The sequence below is a fragment of the Penicillium verhagenii genome, assembly GCF_028828195.1.
Source record: "Penicillium verhagenii strain IBT 33310 chromosome Unknown utg000013l_segment0_segment0, whole genome shotgun sequence".
NCBI classification, from domain to species: domain Eukaryota; kingdom Fungi; phylum Ascomycota; class Eurotiomycetes; order Eurotiales; family Aspergillaceae; genus Penicillium; species Penicillium verhagenii.
In genome coordinates, this window is record NW_026643177.1 from 848,165 (window position 1) to 863,146 (window position 14,982).

Sequence of the window (14,982 nt, forward strand, 5' to 3'; positions counted from 1 at the left end):
TAACTCATACAGTTGCGGATGCGACCGTGCGAGCGCTAATATATATACGCTACTTACAATATATCTTAGAGTAGTGAAGCCATCAATTATTTGGTATGTGTGAGTTTGGTTTCACCCAAGGGGCATTTACTAGGATAAGTATGCAAATGTGTTTACTCTTGACTTCAAGAGGCTTTGTCCACTGACATACAAGTTTCAAAGATTTCGATGCCTACTTGAGTCCCACAACATTGAAAAGTGTGGAAGGAAAATGGACAGAAAATTCCAAACATAAAGCCACGAGAGAATTTAAACAACGGAACCGATGGATTTCCACAAACCTTGAAACAATTAAAAGTTGAGTGTTATGTCTTGACTGCCCTGCACAGCCAGTGACCACCTAGAAGATCTTAGGAGCTCTTCGAGAGTCGAGACACACACATATGGCATATTTAACAGTTCACAATATGTCAATATCCACGGATTAGAAAATGTATAAGTGAATATTTGCACTTTCATTATTTTGCTGTGGCTTCGAGAGCGTTAGCAGCCTGGAGGGCAACCTTGCGGTCGAATTCATGCAGGACAGCAGTATCGGCTCCATGATCTAGTAATATCTCCACATGCTCAATAGATCCTTCCGCACAAGCAGCCTGTAGAGCAGAGCCGTAATGTCCACCCTGAGTATTAATATCGGCTCCATGCTCCAGTAATATCTCCACAAGCTCAATAGATCCTTCCGCACAAGCAGCCTGTAGAGCAAAACCGTGATATCCACCCTGAGTATGAACATCTGCTCCATGCTCTAGTAATATCCTCACAAGCTTAGTAGAATCTACCACACAAGCAACCTGTAGAGCAGAGCCGTAATATCCACCCTGAGTATGAACATCGGCTCCATGCTCCAGTAATATCTCCACAAGCTCAATAGATCCTTCCAAACAAGCGTCCTGTAGAGCAGAGCCGAGATATCCACCCTGAATATTAACATCGGCTCCATGCTTCAGTAATATCTCCACAAGCTCAATAGATCCATCCGCACAAGCGGCCTGTAGAGCAGAGCCGAGATATCCACCCTGAATATTAACATCGGCTCCATGCTTCAGTAATATCTCCACAAGCTCAATAGATCCATCCGCACAAGCGGCCTGTAGAGCAGAGCCGTAATGTCCACCCTGAGTATTAACATCGGCTCCATGCTCCAGTAATATCTCCGCAAGCTCAATGGATCCTTCGCGCGCACAAGCAGCCTGTAGAGCAGAGCCGTAATGTCCACCCTGAGTATTAACATCAGCTCCATTCTCGAGTAACATCTCGACAGCCTTCCTGAATCTGCTCACACAGGCAGCCTGCAGAGCACTACCGGCGGATTCACTCTGGGCATTGATGTCGGCTCCACCTCTTAACAATATACGTAGGATATCAATGTTGCCATAATCTTTCAATGTTGCCCATGCTAGCGGATGTATCCCAAAGCCATCGGGCAAGTTTGAAACTCTTGTATCCTTAGCAAGTAAATCACAGACCACTTGCTCATGTCCATTGAATGCTGCCAGGTGTATTGCTTTCATTTCATTCATTCTCATTTTCATAGGGTGATTTCGATGCTTTCTACGGAAAATTGGAAACCAACTTCCAAAGCTTTCGGAAGTAGTGTTGTAGACTTGGTGTAGCAGGTCTGAGACTTCTCGATCTGTGCTTGGTGTCATACATCGCACATGGTCTGCCCAATACGTTGTCGAATATGTCACAAATGGGCAATCTTCTTCAAAAGAGTAGTTATTTTTAAAAAAGTATTTACCCTTAGGAAAGTCCATCGACAAATATCGCAAACAGATATGAGCCATGTGGTCCTCCGCTTCCGTAAAGGTGCAAGAATACTGGCACATTGTTTGATTGGCGGCATCCCCTCTGATTAGAAATTCCTTAGCTGTCTGATGAATGAGATGAATATTGCGGTCGGCATTGAGGAAAACAAACAGGCCGCATAAGCGTCGAAGCTTTGCGCCTAAGTTGGTGGTATCTAACCCGGCCTCCGCTTGGGACTTTGACTGTGGATAGAGAGCTATGCCGAGAGCCATACCCATTTCTTCGATTGATAATGGACGCCGGGCCGCAACGATGATCTGTAACATCTTCTTCACTGTATCCACCTGCTCGGATGGCACTCGACTAAGGATCCTTTGATATGCCGCATTCACGGAATCGGGTATCATCTGAATAGATTCCTCGGCAGGTCGAAGGCTATTCTGGAAGGCTGTGCGGATGTCGTCCATAGCCAAATATAGCCAAAGATAAGTGCGATGTTCCATTTCGAGAAGCTTGTGCTCAAGCTGCTGGGCTGTTTTCGGTGACAACATTGCGCTATGAGCTAGCTCTTTGACTCTGATCTTCACAACTAAATCTATTTCCTCACGAATTTGTTCATTTTCTTCCTCCCCCTTAAGGTGAATTTGAGGAAATGATTGAGTGACTTTATCGAACTGAGACTGGATGTGGTCATATGGACGACTGGTCACTAGGAATTTCAACAAGGAATCTTGTGTGGAGGCGTTTGATAAAGATTGGTGGTGGAATTGCTCGAGCTTCGAAATTAAGCGGCCTTGGTCATTTTCATAACATTCGTCAAGTGCGTCAAATACACAAATGGTTTTGCAGGATGTGTTGGCCGATGTTGCTTCTAGAAAAATCTTCCAAAGTTCTTCAACCTCTTTCTGAAGGTCATTGCCGTTCTTTTCCCAGGCTGGTAGTGCATGATCTAGAAGATGAGGCTTTTGGCTGAAAAGCTGATGTAGAATTGCGCACAGGGCAGTTGCAAGAGTATTTTGTTCACCGTTGTCTTTGAAGAAAAAATAGCAAACTGCTACAGTCGGATCGGGGACCCGGGAGCAGTTATCAACAATTGACCGGGCCAAAACGGACTTTCCACAACCTGGATCAGCTGATATCCAGAGAAGCTCATTACCACAACTCTCCCACCAACGAACATACTCAGGGCTCTGTAGAGCCCATCGGCAGGTTCCCTCGGCTGGCTCAGGGTTGATATTCTTCTGGTCTGTGTAACTACCTTTCTTGAAACTTTGGTGACAAGCCTGTTGCTTATCGGTAAAGGCCTTTTTTATATCCTCTTTATGGTGTTTTTCTTGCTGATCGTAAAGGCGCTGAGTGGTGCTCTCTAAAACCTCTATATAAAGAAATAAATTAGTATTCCATTATAATATACCTAAGGTAGATTTTGACTAACCATGGAGAACAGCACTGATCCTTTCTTCAGCCTCGACCTTGTTCAAGGGAATTCTTTTGAGAAGATCCTTAGCGTATGCAGCCGCAACCATTGCAGCCCATCCTTGCCACTCTTTGTGCTTATGCGAGTCCGAGTAATCGCAGATGCCCCGTATCACCAAACAGGGAAATGTGTTTAATAACCCAGCCGCTTCCATTTCAAAACAAAGAACGTCTTTCTCTGCGGCAAGTTTGTCACGAGCCAAAGCATCCTTCATCAATTGATTTGCGGAGGCAATCAGGCCATAATGAATAGCAGGATTATCTTCGTGCTCCTCTCGCTCTCGTCGCAATATCAACCTTGATGGGTCACTGGCGCAGTATGCGGAGCAGCCCCTTAAGTCATGTAGAGCCTCTGCTATAAACAGCCTATCCGTGCTTGATATTGGCTTTTTATACTTTCGTAGTCTAGGGTTCGCATCAAGAAGGCTGTTAATAGCCTCAACAAGTCGGTGGCCCTTTCTCTCATAAGATGCCTTTGTTCCCATGATTGCAGTGCGAAGGAGAGTGGGTGGTTGGTTTAGGAACCGCGTATGCTGGAAGCTTTCACCCTGAATCGACTTGCCAAAGTCGTATTGGAAGACACCACCCTCACCATTGCGAGGCGCACTGACCACGACATCACCCAGACGGATGTCATGACGCGGGCTTGGCACACCACCACCAATGCCCACCATAAGGCCTATTCTGACATTGCGGAAGGTGTTCATCATATTTGTTGCCACATTTGCGGCGGACGCAGTACCGTACTCCCCATCAGGCAAGACCGCAATGACAACATTGTGTTCGCCCATTTTGCCTAACGTATAATCGTTGGTATCGTTTGGCGAAACAGAGCTCGGCTTTTCGTGCTCCTCATCGAGGAACTCCTGTGCGGCAACATATTCCACTAGTAAGGCACATATCCAGCCCACTGTGTATTCCGAAGGGCTCGACATGCTGTGGAAGATCACATATACTGGTGCTGGAACAAGCAGAGACGGCTGAGGTTGGGAGATCACAGATTATTTCCCCCCCAAGAAGGAATGTTTGGCCTCAGCCTCATGGTGGACACGTAGCCACGCAGCGGGCGGCAAGACAAAAATACCATTGGCTCGCCGCTCGAGTTTACTGTATGTACAGCCCTCAGTATTGCATAAAAACTGACCATCTCATTGGCTGGACGTCGCCGTTCATCAAGAGGAGATGAAAATGGCATTGATTGGCCATTGTTAGTTGAAGCGGATCCTTGAATTCAGCCTAACCAAACCTAGCGTCACGAGGTTGAACACCTGAATCCTGATCATGAATCCTGATTCATGGGAAAAGATATGAAATGCTAGAGACCATGTAAGCACTCAACGGCTCACCACCATATATAAAATACACAGTGCTTGCCCAAGGCTGCCATCAAGGGGGCGAGTATGTGTCACGTGATAAAACATGCGGTCACCTGACTCTAGTTGATTTCTACTTTTGGATATTAAGTATAGGTCACGTGCACCGAGATGGCCTCATTTCGTTCAGCTATAAGGAGTCAGGACTAGTGACTAGTTGTCGATCTACTACTGGAGAATATACCGAGTACATCCATGGATATCAAGAGATCACCGGAATTAGTAGGTAAAATGCATATGAGAAATAAACATTCATGGCTGGATCAGTTTTTACCTATAGACGAAAAGAAGACTCGTGCGTGGGCTAATCCCACCAAAAGCTATACAACGCCAATTCCCTACCTCCTCGACGCTAAAAGAGAACTGCAGGGATGCAGATAACAGATAAAGGACAAAAAAAAGATCAATAGAAGCATTCAGGACATGTCTTCAGCTTTAATGTACAAGAAGACCGACACGCTTTTCTAGAACGACAGTGTGGGAAACAGGCAGGATAAGCCCGGATAGGTGAATGCAAACCGGAATGATAGGCTAATAAAAAGCTGGAAGAGGGTAAGGGGAGCGGAAAGAAAAAGAGAAGAAGAAAAAAGAGGAAACAAGACAGAGGGAGCCCCCCCTCCCCAATGCAAGGATAAAAGACAAATATAGGAAATGCTCTCATGCTCGGAATTTCGTTGATCAATCAATCAATGTACCTGTACCCGTAACCCTGCCCAATGGAGAACTTGAGAGGAAAAGAGAATAACAAATATGTGCCATCTAGGCGAGGCTTCTATGCTTGTTTCTCCATTCCAAGCGAGATTATGCATATGCATGGCCTGTAGTAAATATCTAGCTCTGGGATCTGAATCACAGTCGCAAAGCATCAAGGATCTTCTTCGCCATCTCCCTGTACTGCCACATGCCACCGGAGACCTTCTTGAATTGGATACCGTGTAGAGAGAACAGGGGGACCTTCACAATGAGAATCTCAAAGCGAAGTACCAAGTTCTCGCCAGTGTCGCTTTGGACACGCGTGGTGGTTTCTCCGACCACCCGCTCGCCCACTGTAGTACTTGGCTGGGCATCGCGGACAACGTATTCATCAGATGCGTCCGAATTTGAGACAAAACTGCGGTCTGGGGCCGCCTGGGGCCGGCGGTGTATTTTGTTAGAACCCGAACGGCTGTCGTCGCGGCTGTCGTCATGGCCAAGAAGCCCGCCAAAGCTGATGCGACGACGGTGTGAAACCTGACCCTGACGGTCTGGGCTAGGAGGGCTAATATCAACCACTTTTTCGAGGTCAATGCTAGGAGCGTGTCGACAGCGGAAGCCACCCTTGATCTCCACGTAATCCACAGCCAGCTGTTTCAAAACGCGGATAATATCAGCCCGGATGACCGGCAAGGGCTTGCTGCTTGTAGTTGACACACTGAAGAGACCCTTGAGGAAGACTGGCTTAGATAGATCTTCTCCTTCGTTAGCGCTTTCCAGCGCGGTGCCTGCACCGGTGATGTCTTCGTCAGTCTCTTCAGGTACGTTGGCCTCAAGAGCGGCCTCCCGCCGAGCTCGTCGGGCTTGAATGCTTTCACGGCGGGCATGGCCGAGAGACATGGTACGTGCGGTATGTGTGCGGCCACCGGTCTTCGTGACAGGTTGCTCCTTTTGAATGTTGGGGTCAACTTGGTCTGAGCCACTCGTTGAGGGAGGCTGGCGTTCGACATCCAAAGTTTCACCATCGCCCCTTCGGGCAGTTCTTCGAGGCCGGTAGTCAGCAGAGTTGACGCTGGTAGAACGTCCCAGGAACTTGGAATTACTAGACTGCGAAGATGAATCGGCCGTGCCTGGTGCTGCAAGTAGGTCCTGGTGTTGAGGTTGGCTTCCCGCAGATGGAAGAGGTGGAGATGGCTCGGGTCGCCGAGTTCGTCGGACACTAAATCCACGATTCAATGGAGATGCGGAATCCACAGGGGGTTGAACATTAAGTGTCGGGGTATTGGGGGTGCTGATACGCTCCCGTTCGACATCACGGCTGCGCTCCTTAGTTTTGCGGGTGCTGAAACGCCGCAAAATACCGGCAGCTGCGCTTTCCTTCTTTGCAGGCGTGTCGGGCGTTGGGTGTCCAGCCGGCGAGGAAGTATGGAGATTCTTCATGCCCTCTGTTACTTCTTCCTCGCCATGGGTTCGGGCCCGAGGGCGGGATCGTCGGCTGGTGTCCTTTTCTCCCGGGACCGAGTATTGGTTGGTGTGGGCGGCTTCTGGGGGTGCCAACTCGGGGACCCCCGCTTCAGCCGTGGGTGGACGAATACCTAGAGCACCGGGGCGACTCTCCATCCGCTCTCGGTCGAGCTTCTCCTTGACCAGGTGATAAACAGAGACCAGCGGGCTATAAGCATTTAAGGGATCATTGCCCAACTGGATTGCCTCAGCGGAAGGCGCAGATAGTGTATCACGGCTAGCAGCGGAATTGCGTCTCTTATAGAAGTCAAAGACACCGCGCCTTCGCTCCGCTTGGCTATTAACTGGATGTTCACGGTAATTGAGACGCACGGCGTGTTGGTATTCCTCCGATTCCAACACCTTGGTCAACTGGGATGTGATATAATCTGGAGAGCCAAAATCGAAGCCTGTCATCTTCTCAACAACTTCTTGGTCCAAAGGAAGCTGAATAGGTTCGCGTTGAGGAAGGTAGTTTTCGGGAGGCGCATTAAAGCCTTTGTTCATCCAGGGGTGGTTCATAATTTCGGCCAAGCTGGCACGTTGCTTTGGGTCGGTAACAAGCATACGAGAAATGATATGACGGCATTCTGTGATGTGAGGTTAGTAAAAAAAAAATCCCCTGTTAGCTAGCGTAGGGGAAAGGCCTACCAGTTGTTAGACCAGGTGGGTATTCCACAACGCCCTTCTTGATCTTCGCGTGAAGCTGAGGCATGCTCTGGTCATCAAAAGGCACTTTACCACAAACCAAGACGTAGAGAACAATGCCGAAACTCCAAACATCTACCTCGGGTCCAGTGTATTGTCTTGCCTGGAGCAGCTCCGGAGCCGCAAAGTATAGACTACCACAAAAGGTCTTCAGGAGACTTCTGGGAGAGAAAAGGTTGCTGAGACCAAAATCGATGATTTTAATATCACCGGTCTTGCTGATGAGGATGTTTTCGATCTTCAAATCACGGTGAACGATGCTGTTGCGGTGGCAGTAGTCCAAAGCACTCGCAATCTGGCGGGCGAACTTGCGGGCTTGTTTCTCCTTCAACTTTCCGTGAGAGATAATGTAATCTAACATTTGACCACCGTTGACATACTCAAACAGCATGTACCAGTGATATGTGGTGCGCACCACATCTCGCATTCCACAGATGTATGGGTGGCTAACGAGACTCACGATGGCGGCCTCTCGAGCCGTTCGAATTTCTTTTGACCGATCCGCTCTCTCTGATTCCCGGCCATTGCGATGTTCTTCGGTTGAAAGTCTGGGGACGATTTTGACGGCGACCTGGAACGGGGGTTGATAGTTAGGACTTGTTTAAATGGCCGAGAGCATGAACCACAACTGGGAATGAAGCACAGCTGGGGAAGAGATGAGGGAATCATACCTGTTCTCCAGTTTCCATATTTTTCGCGAGCTTCACTTTACCCATACTGCCCGCACCGATAGTCTTCCCCAGGGCCCATTGGCCCGTTGGCGTGGTGATCGTCGCTCGACGCCTGGTGGTTGTGGGGGCGGTCGGAGCGGTCGCATTCTGCGAGGAATCGGTTGCGCGATCCGCAGTAGCGGTGGCAGTCATGTCGACGCTATCCCGTTGATGAGCTTGGGTGGAGGAAGTGCGCTGGTGTCTTCGGGTGGACTCGGTCCGGGTTGCCGTGGGAGGGCGCTCCTGTGAGCGCTCAGAGGAAGGTTCACGGCGAGACGGCATCTTGGACACATTGGATGCCTCAAAATCCCGACGAGCAACGCTGTCTAGCACAGCGTGGTTTGCCGGTGGGCGGCGGTCATAAGAGGGGGGTTTGGAGTGTGTGTATTGTGTCTGTGGAGGGGGCTGGGACGTGTTGGACGAGCGGACCGCCACGCTTCGAGTCCGATGGGGCAAATCCGACGAGGGGGCCCAATGGGCGGGGCGAGAGGAAGTAGATTGACTCCGAACCACCGTAGGCGACTTCGAGGCAGGCGCCTGAGCCGACATGACGACTAAGACGAGTTTGGGTTGGATAGATGAAGTTGGAGCGGTCAAAGGCCGCGAGCGGGGAGAGGCTGACGAACGGTCGACACGAGCCCCACGGGCTGGTGCATCCACCCGTTGTTCGTTTGGAGATCAAGAGTTTGGGCAAACAGGGGGTGATTTGGAAAATGCAGCTGAACGACTAAGGGGGGGGAAAGGAATGATGAAAGAAGTGAGAGGAGGGGAAGGAGAGGAGTTGGATGAGTTAAGTTTTGACAGGGGTCTTTTTGGGTGGTTTCTCTCTCTCTCTCGGTCTTGGTCTCACGCCCAAAGCTCTGGGGCCTGGAAGTCTATAATTGTTCCGCTAACCAAGACTCATCTGATTTTCTCATTTGAATTCGAGCTGAGTGTTACCCGGAGGATTCGACGTGTTGCACCGAATCTATTGCCCCTGGGACTTGATTAATCTCTTTGGGCCCCTTGGGTACAACTCGCGCCCCATGACGTTGTCCACGTTTCCCGGTTCCAGGCACTGAGTTTAGTGGTTTAGTGGGGATCTAGACTCTGGAGAGTATATCGAGTAGTTCATCCAGGGTTTTCATCTATATGGTAAGTCTATATATGTTTTTTTTTTGGGGAACTTTATAGATGTTAGGTATGAAATAATCACATCGCTTACTTTTTATTCCTTGAAAAAAAAAAATGAGGGAAAAACTCAGGTGATGAGACGAATCACACGCTCAGACGCCAATATTGTGCTTTGCATTTCAGCCAATGCATACGCAATCACATGACCCACTATATCCCCGATTCTCAAAATTGTATGGAAACTCTACAGAGATTCAACATTGATGGATGTATTCTATCATCCAGATGTCCATTTATACGTCAAGTCATCACTCAACCCTGCAGGTCTAACCTGCACTCGCCCGTTGGTAATGACACTTCTGCTAGTCCGCGCCGGTGGATCCCAGACCACCTCAGCCGCGCTTGCACGTGGACGGGATATCCCACAACCGGTATCGTCTCGATTATGAAAAATCACAAGATCCGGACATGCACCCGCTTGTACAGAAAGACCAGTATCGGTTGACAGCCCGATCGCAGCTCGGGCGCGATTTGACACGCATTCATATAACAGCCCGGCATCATCTTGCGAGCCCGCCTGGTAAACCCCGACTCCGACACAGGCCAAAAATAAGGGGTCAGCAGAGCCCCATGGGGTAAAAGCATTGCCCACATTGTTGACACCAATCACTGCATCCAGGTCATATTTGCGTATCAAATCAGGCACTCGTAAGGTACCCCTAGGCTGCTGCTGGGGGTTTTCTTGGCCTGGTGGCGCGGCCATATACATATCGCTGGTCGGTAAACCAACGAAGCTGACGGGGAGATCATTGTCATGAATGATAGAGGCAATTTTCTGCCATTCTTCATCGGTAAAGAGGGTTAAACGCGTGCAGTGTCCTAACATCACGCGTTTCCGCGTAGTTCGACGTGTCCAGCCCGCCTGCTGAAGTGTCTGCAAAACATGCCAGATCAGTGCCTCCTTGCCGGGATCCAGATTGTAGTCCAGATGAAAATCGACGTGTAAGTCATGTTTTAAGGCATGTTCAATCGCCCACTCAATATTGCTCTTCGAAGCTTCCACGCTGGATTCCACGTAGGGTGTTGTTCCCAGTACTTCAATCTGTGGATAATCCCGTAGAGCCGATGCGATCAGATCGCAGTTTTTCGCTCCGTGTTCGCCGGAGAAGATGGGATCTTGAGCGAAACAAGCGATCTGGATGTGGCAAACCTCGCTCCATTGGCTCTTCAGTGTGACTGCCGCATCCAAGCAGGTCCGATCAACTGTGTGGTCAACCTCCACGAAAGCTCTCATGGCCGTGACCCCCGACGAGACGGAGTCGGCTAATAGCCATTCTCCTCTTTTGAGAAGATCGTCATATGTGAAATTCTCCTTGGCCTTAGTGGTGGATGATAAGGCTTCTTGAAATGTGCCTGTACGAGGGAGAAGGTGCGAATATTTATTCGAGTTGTGGACGAATGCTTTGTCCAAATGAATATGAGGGTGGGTCAGGGCCGGTAAAGCGAGGGGCGCTTGAATGACATCTCGGGAAGACTCGTGCGGGGTGATTGATTTTACTGTGCCCTGAGAACCTGCAGAATAATCCAAATTGATGTTCCAAGTAGACTGGTGCCCTGCAATTCGTACTCCTTGAATTGAGTCAATTTTCTCACTTAATCTAGGAGGAGGCATGGCGTGTGACGTGTTGTGAAAAGAAAGTTGTTGCTATCAGGCGTCCTGGACCCTGTGTTTTGTACTGCTCCACTTCCGGTGAAGTCCGTTATTGAGCCGCAGAACGCCGCCTTGATTTTAATCACTAATGCATTTGATAACTAAGATAAGAGTAAAACACAAAATTATTGACGCATTTCATATCTCGTCAAGACAGTCTACCCAGTTAGTCCTTCGCATATGGCCAGACCCAGTTGCGAATGTACTCAGGATCAACACCATTCTCAAACGCCTCCGCCTTACCAGCAAGACGAGCATTAACTAGCTTCTCCCTCACACTTGCCGCGGTATTGCCCAGCGAAGGAATAAGGTCAATGGCATCAATGGCCAGACTGAACCGATCGGTTCCATTGCGCATCGCCAATTCGAACGGAGTATCGATATTGCCCTTCTCGCGATACCCCCTAACATGCAAGTTGTGCTGACCAGGCCGCTTGTAGGTCAATCTGTGAATGAGCCAGGGATAAGAGTGGAAGTTGAAGATAATCGGCTTGTTATCGGTGAAAATGGCCTTCCACTGGCGGTCTGGCATGCCGTGCGGGTGATGAATTCCCGAGATAAGCCGGAAAAGATCCACAACGTTCACGAAACGAACCTTGAGATCGGGAAGATGCTCTCGCAAAAGAGCAGTGGCTGCTAGAGCTTCGTGAGTCGAGACATCGCCGCAAGATGCGACCACGATGTCCGGCTCCTCGCCCTGGTCGTTACTAGCCCAATCCCAAATTCCGAGACCCTTGGTGCAGTGTGCAACGGCATCTTCCATGCTCAGGAACTGGATGTGGTCCTGCTTATCCGCTACTATGACGTTGACGTAGTTCACGCTGCGGAGGCAGTGGTCCATGACGGACAGGAGAGTGTTTCCGTCGGGTGGGAGATAAATCCGGACTACCTCGGGGCTCTTGTTAGCCACCACATCGAGGAATCCAGGATCCTGGTGAGTGAATCCATTGTGATCTTGTCTCCAGACCGTGGCTGTGATCAGAATATTGAGGGAAGCGACCTTGGCGCGCCATTCGACCTCAAGGCACTTTTCAATCCACTTGCAGTGCTGATTCACCATAGAGTCGATGACGTGTACGAAAGGCTCATAGCTGTTGATGAGACCATGGCGTCCAGAAAGAATATATCCTTCCAGCCAGCCTTCGCAAGTATGTTCACTGAGGATTTCCATTACACGACCGTGAGGAGAAAGATTGCCTCCATCGCTATCCTCTTTGAAGTAATCCGCCATCCAAACTTTCTGGCCGGCTTTGTAGACCTCCGCCAGCTTGTTCGACTCGGTTTCATCAGGACCAAAGAGACGGAATGTAGTCATGTTCTTGGCGACGACATCGCGGAGGAACTTAGCCATGTTGGCCATACCTCCTGCCGAGGATTTTCCAGGCACAATGTCTTTGATCGCGTAGTCACGGAAATCATTCAATTGAAGTGGCTTGCGCAGGAGACCGCCATTTCCGACTGGGTTGGCGCTCATACGCGCGTTGCCAGTAGGCGCGAGCTCCCTGAGCTCTGGAATAAGCTTGCCGTTCTTATCAAAGAGTGCCTCGGGCTTGTATCCCTTCATCCAAGTTTCAAGAACCTTTAGATGAGCGGGGTTGGTGAGGACGTCGGTGATGGGGATTTGGTGAGCGCGCCAGAAGCCTTCCAGTAGTTTGCCGTCGATTTCTCGCGGAGCAGTCCACCCCTTTGGCGTACGAAGAACAATCATGGGCCAGCGGGGACGGAATGGTTTATTAGACGACCGGGCTTGCTGCTGGTATTCTCTGATTTCCTTGACACACTGCTCAAGGGTAACAGCCATGGCCTGGTGCATGCTGTCCAGGTCACTTCCCTCCACAAAATATGGCTTCCAGCCATAACCGACCATCAATGCGGTCAACTCCTCATGAGAGATACGTGCAAGAACAGTCGGGTTATTGATCTTGTACCCGTTAAGATGAAGAACAGGGAGAACGGCCCCATCGGTGATAGGATTAAGGAACTTGGTGCTGTGCCAACTCGTCGCAAGCGGACCAGTCTCGGATTCTCCATCTCCAACCATGGTCAGGGTGATGAGATCGGGATGATCGAAGACAGTTCCAAAAGCATGGGAAATAGAGTATCCGAGCTCGCCTCCTTCGTGGATACTACCCGGTGTCTCAGGCGTAGCATGGCTTCCGATGCCACCCGGGAACGAGAACTGCTTGAAGAATTTCTTCATGCCCTCAACGTCTTCGGTCTTGTCAGGGTATACCTCCGTGTAGACGCCTTCCAGATAGGACTGAGAGATAACACTAGGTGCGCCATGGCCAGGACCGGAAATGAAAAGCACATCCAGTTCATATTTCTTGATCAGGCGATTCATATGGATCCAGGTAAACGACTGGCCTGCATCGGAGCCCCAGTGTCCGAGAAGACGAGCTTTGAGATGCTCTTTCTTCAAGGGCTCTGTGAGGAGGGGATTTTCACGGAGATAAAGCATGCCGAGACAAAGGTACAGACTGGCGCGGAAGTACGCGTTCATCTTGCGGACTTCTTCGGAGTCGAGGCATTGGCCGGATACCGTGGAGCGTGCCTCTCCATAGGGCGAGATACTCTTAGCTTGGGCATCATTGGGATGAGAGGTCATGGTGATGGATTGTGTGGTGAATGTCGCTCTGAAGTTGGATTGATGGTGGTGTTGGGTTGTATGGTCAAGATATGTGAGAGACGACGGGGGTGGTAAAAGAGGGGGAGATTTCAATGATGATTAAAAGTACTTAATTCCATGGGAAGTCCCGGCAAAACCTGGTTTTATAAATGAAAAGGATTCTGGGAGTTGATTGTTCAATGTTGAGTGGCCTGATCCTTGCATTGTGTACTTATGGCTCGGCCGGGTACAGTCAATGACGTGTAGGCCGTTGATGAACGCACCACTACGAACTCCTGATTCAAGCATGTTCGCCCATATGTTGGGAAATGACAGAATCGAAGCAGCTAGGCTCTTTGAAATGTCGCTAAAATCAATTATTCTTTTTTTTTATGCACATACTACTTGGGTATCTTTACCCTTGAGTCTCGACCATCGTAAATTACCTCCGCTTATATCCGGGTCCATCCTGCGGGGACAGAAACGTGAGAATATCTTATTGAAATGAGGAGGAAATATATTGATTTAATAAGAATGAAGGAAGAAGATAATGTAAATTAGAAATTAGAATTGGGAATAGTTTCGTCAAAATTGAAATGAGGGAGAGCTGGGCTGCTGGGGCAATAGGAAGGGAGGGCCGCTCAGCATGGTTTCATGAAATGAACCGAAACATTGGAGACGGACAATGGACTTGGCCATAGAATTGACCTCATGGAATTGAACTTGAACATATTGCCTTTACCTAGTAGGTATACAGCCCAAATGCCCCAAGAGAAAGGGAGAAGTGGGGTCAAGTGGATAAATGATCACCGTTCAATATTGTAGACCGGTTCTCTGGAATGTGGGTCTCTACAATGTACCGGTCTGTCCTCCTGCATTGCATAGTCCAGCTTGAGTGAGCTGCAGATGTACCCCTCATTTCGGTTATCGAAACTTCACTATCAGGCACATTTGTCATGCTCTTTTGAACCTCCACTCGGCGGCTATCATAGCTCGGTAGTATAGTATACAATCATTTAGGTTGTGCCAAAGCCGTTTTTGGGTACACAGCATCATATGACAAGCTTCGGTAGTTTTGCCACGAGGCGTCTTGTTTAACCGTGCAAGTATTTTGAATATGGCGTTGTTCAATATTTGGGATTCACCTGGGCCCATTCGGCTATAACGCCACCCACAGCCACACTAGTTACCGTACCTGATTGCAACCTCACCTCATGATATGTGTACTACCCTTAAAACAGCACAGAATCAATTGATACTATACTCCGCAATCAATTGATGGCTTAGTATTCATATAAA

The 14,982-nt window shown here is 49.2% G+C and overlaps 4 protein-coding genes across 4 annotated transcripts; all 4 read right to left on the reverse strand.

Moving 5' to 3' along the window:
* Positions 1 to 497: 497 nt before the first annotated feature.
* Positions 498 to 4,199, reverse strand: N7466_011571 (uncharacterized protein; the record flags this gene model as incomplete). The annotated part of the gene is made up of 2 exons (XM_057170960.1): positions 498 to 3,163; positions 3,224 to 4,199. The coding sequence occupies 2 exons, from the start codon at positions 4,197 to 4,199 to the stop codon at positions 498 to 500; spliced, it is 3,642 nt and encodes a 1,213-aa protein (XP_057015681.1).
* Positions 4,200 to 5,486: 1,287 nt separating this feature from the next.
* On the reverse strand, positions 5,487 to 8,800 carry kin1 (putative serine/threonine protein kinase Kin1; the record flags this gene model as incomplete). The annotated part of the gene is made up of 3 exons (XM_057170961.1): positions 5,487 to 7,423; positions 7,485 to 8,112; positions 8,213 to 8,800. 3 exons carry the CDS (start codon positions 8,798 to 8,800, stop codon positions 5,487 to 5,489), a joined length of 3,153 nt encoding a protein of 1,050 aa, XP_057015682.1.
* An 841-nt stretch (positions 8,801 to 9,641) lies between these two features.
* N7466_011573 (putative zinc metallopeptidase) lies at positions 9,642 to 11,036 on the reverse strand (the record flags this gene model as incomplete). The annotated part of the gene is made up of 1 exon (XM_057170962.1): positions 9,642 to 11,036. The coding sequence occupies one exon, from the start codon at positions 11,034 to 11,036 to the stop codon at positions 9,642 to 9,644; it is 1,395 nt and encodes a 464-aa protein (XP_057015683.1).
* A 205-nt stretch (positions 11,037 to 11,241) lies between these two features.
* Positions 11,242 to 13,683, reverse strand: N7466_011574 (phosphoketolase family protein; the record flags this gene model as incomplete). Its single annotated transcript, XM_057170963.1, has 1 exon — positions 11,242 to 13,683. The coding sequence occupies one exon, from the start codon at positions 13,681 to 13,683 to the stop codon at positions 11,242 to 11,244; it is 2,442 nt and encodes an 813-aa protein (XP_057015684.1).
* Positions 13,684 to 14,982: the final 1,299 nt, after the last annotated feature.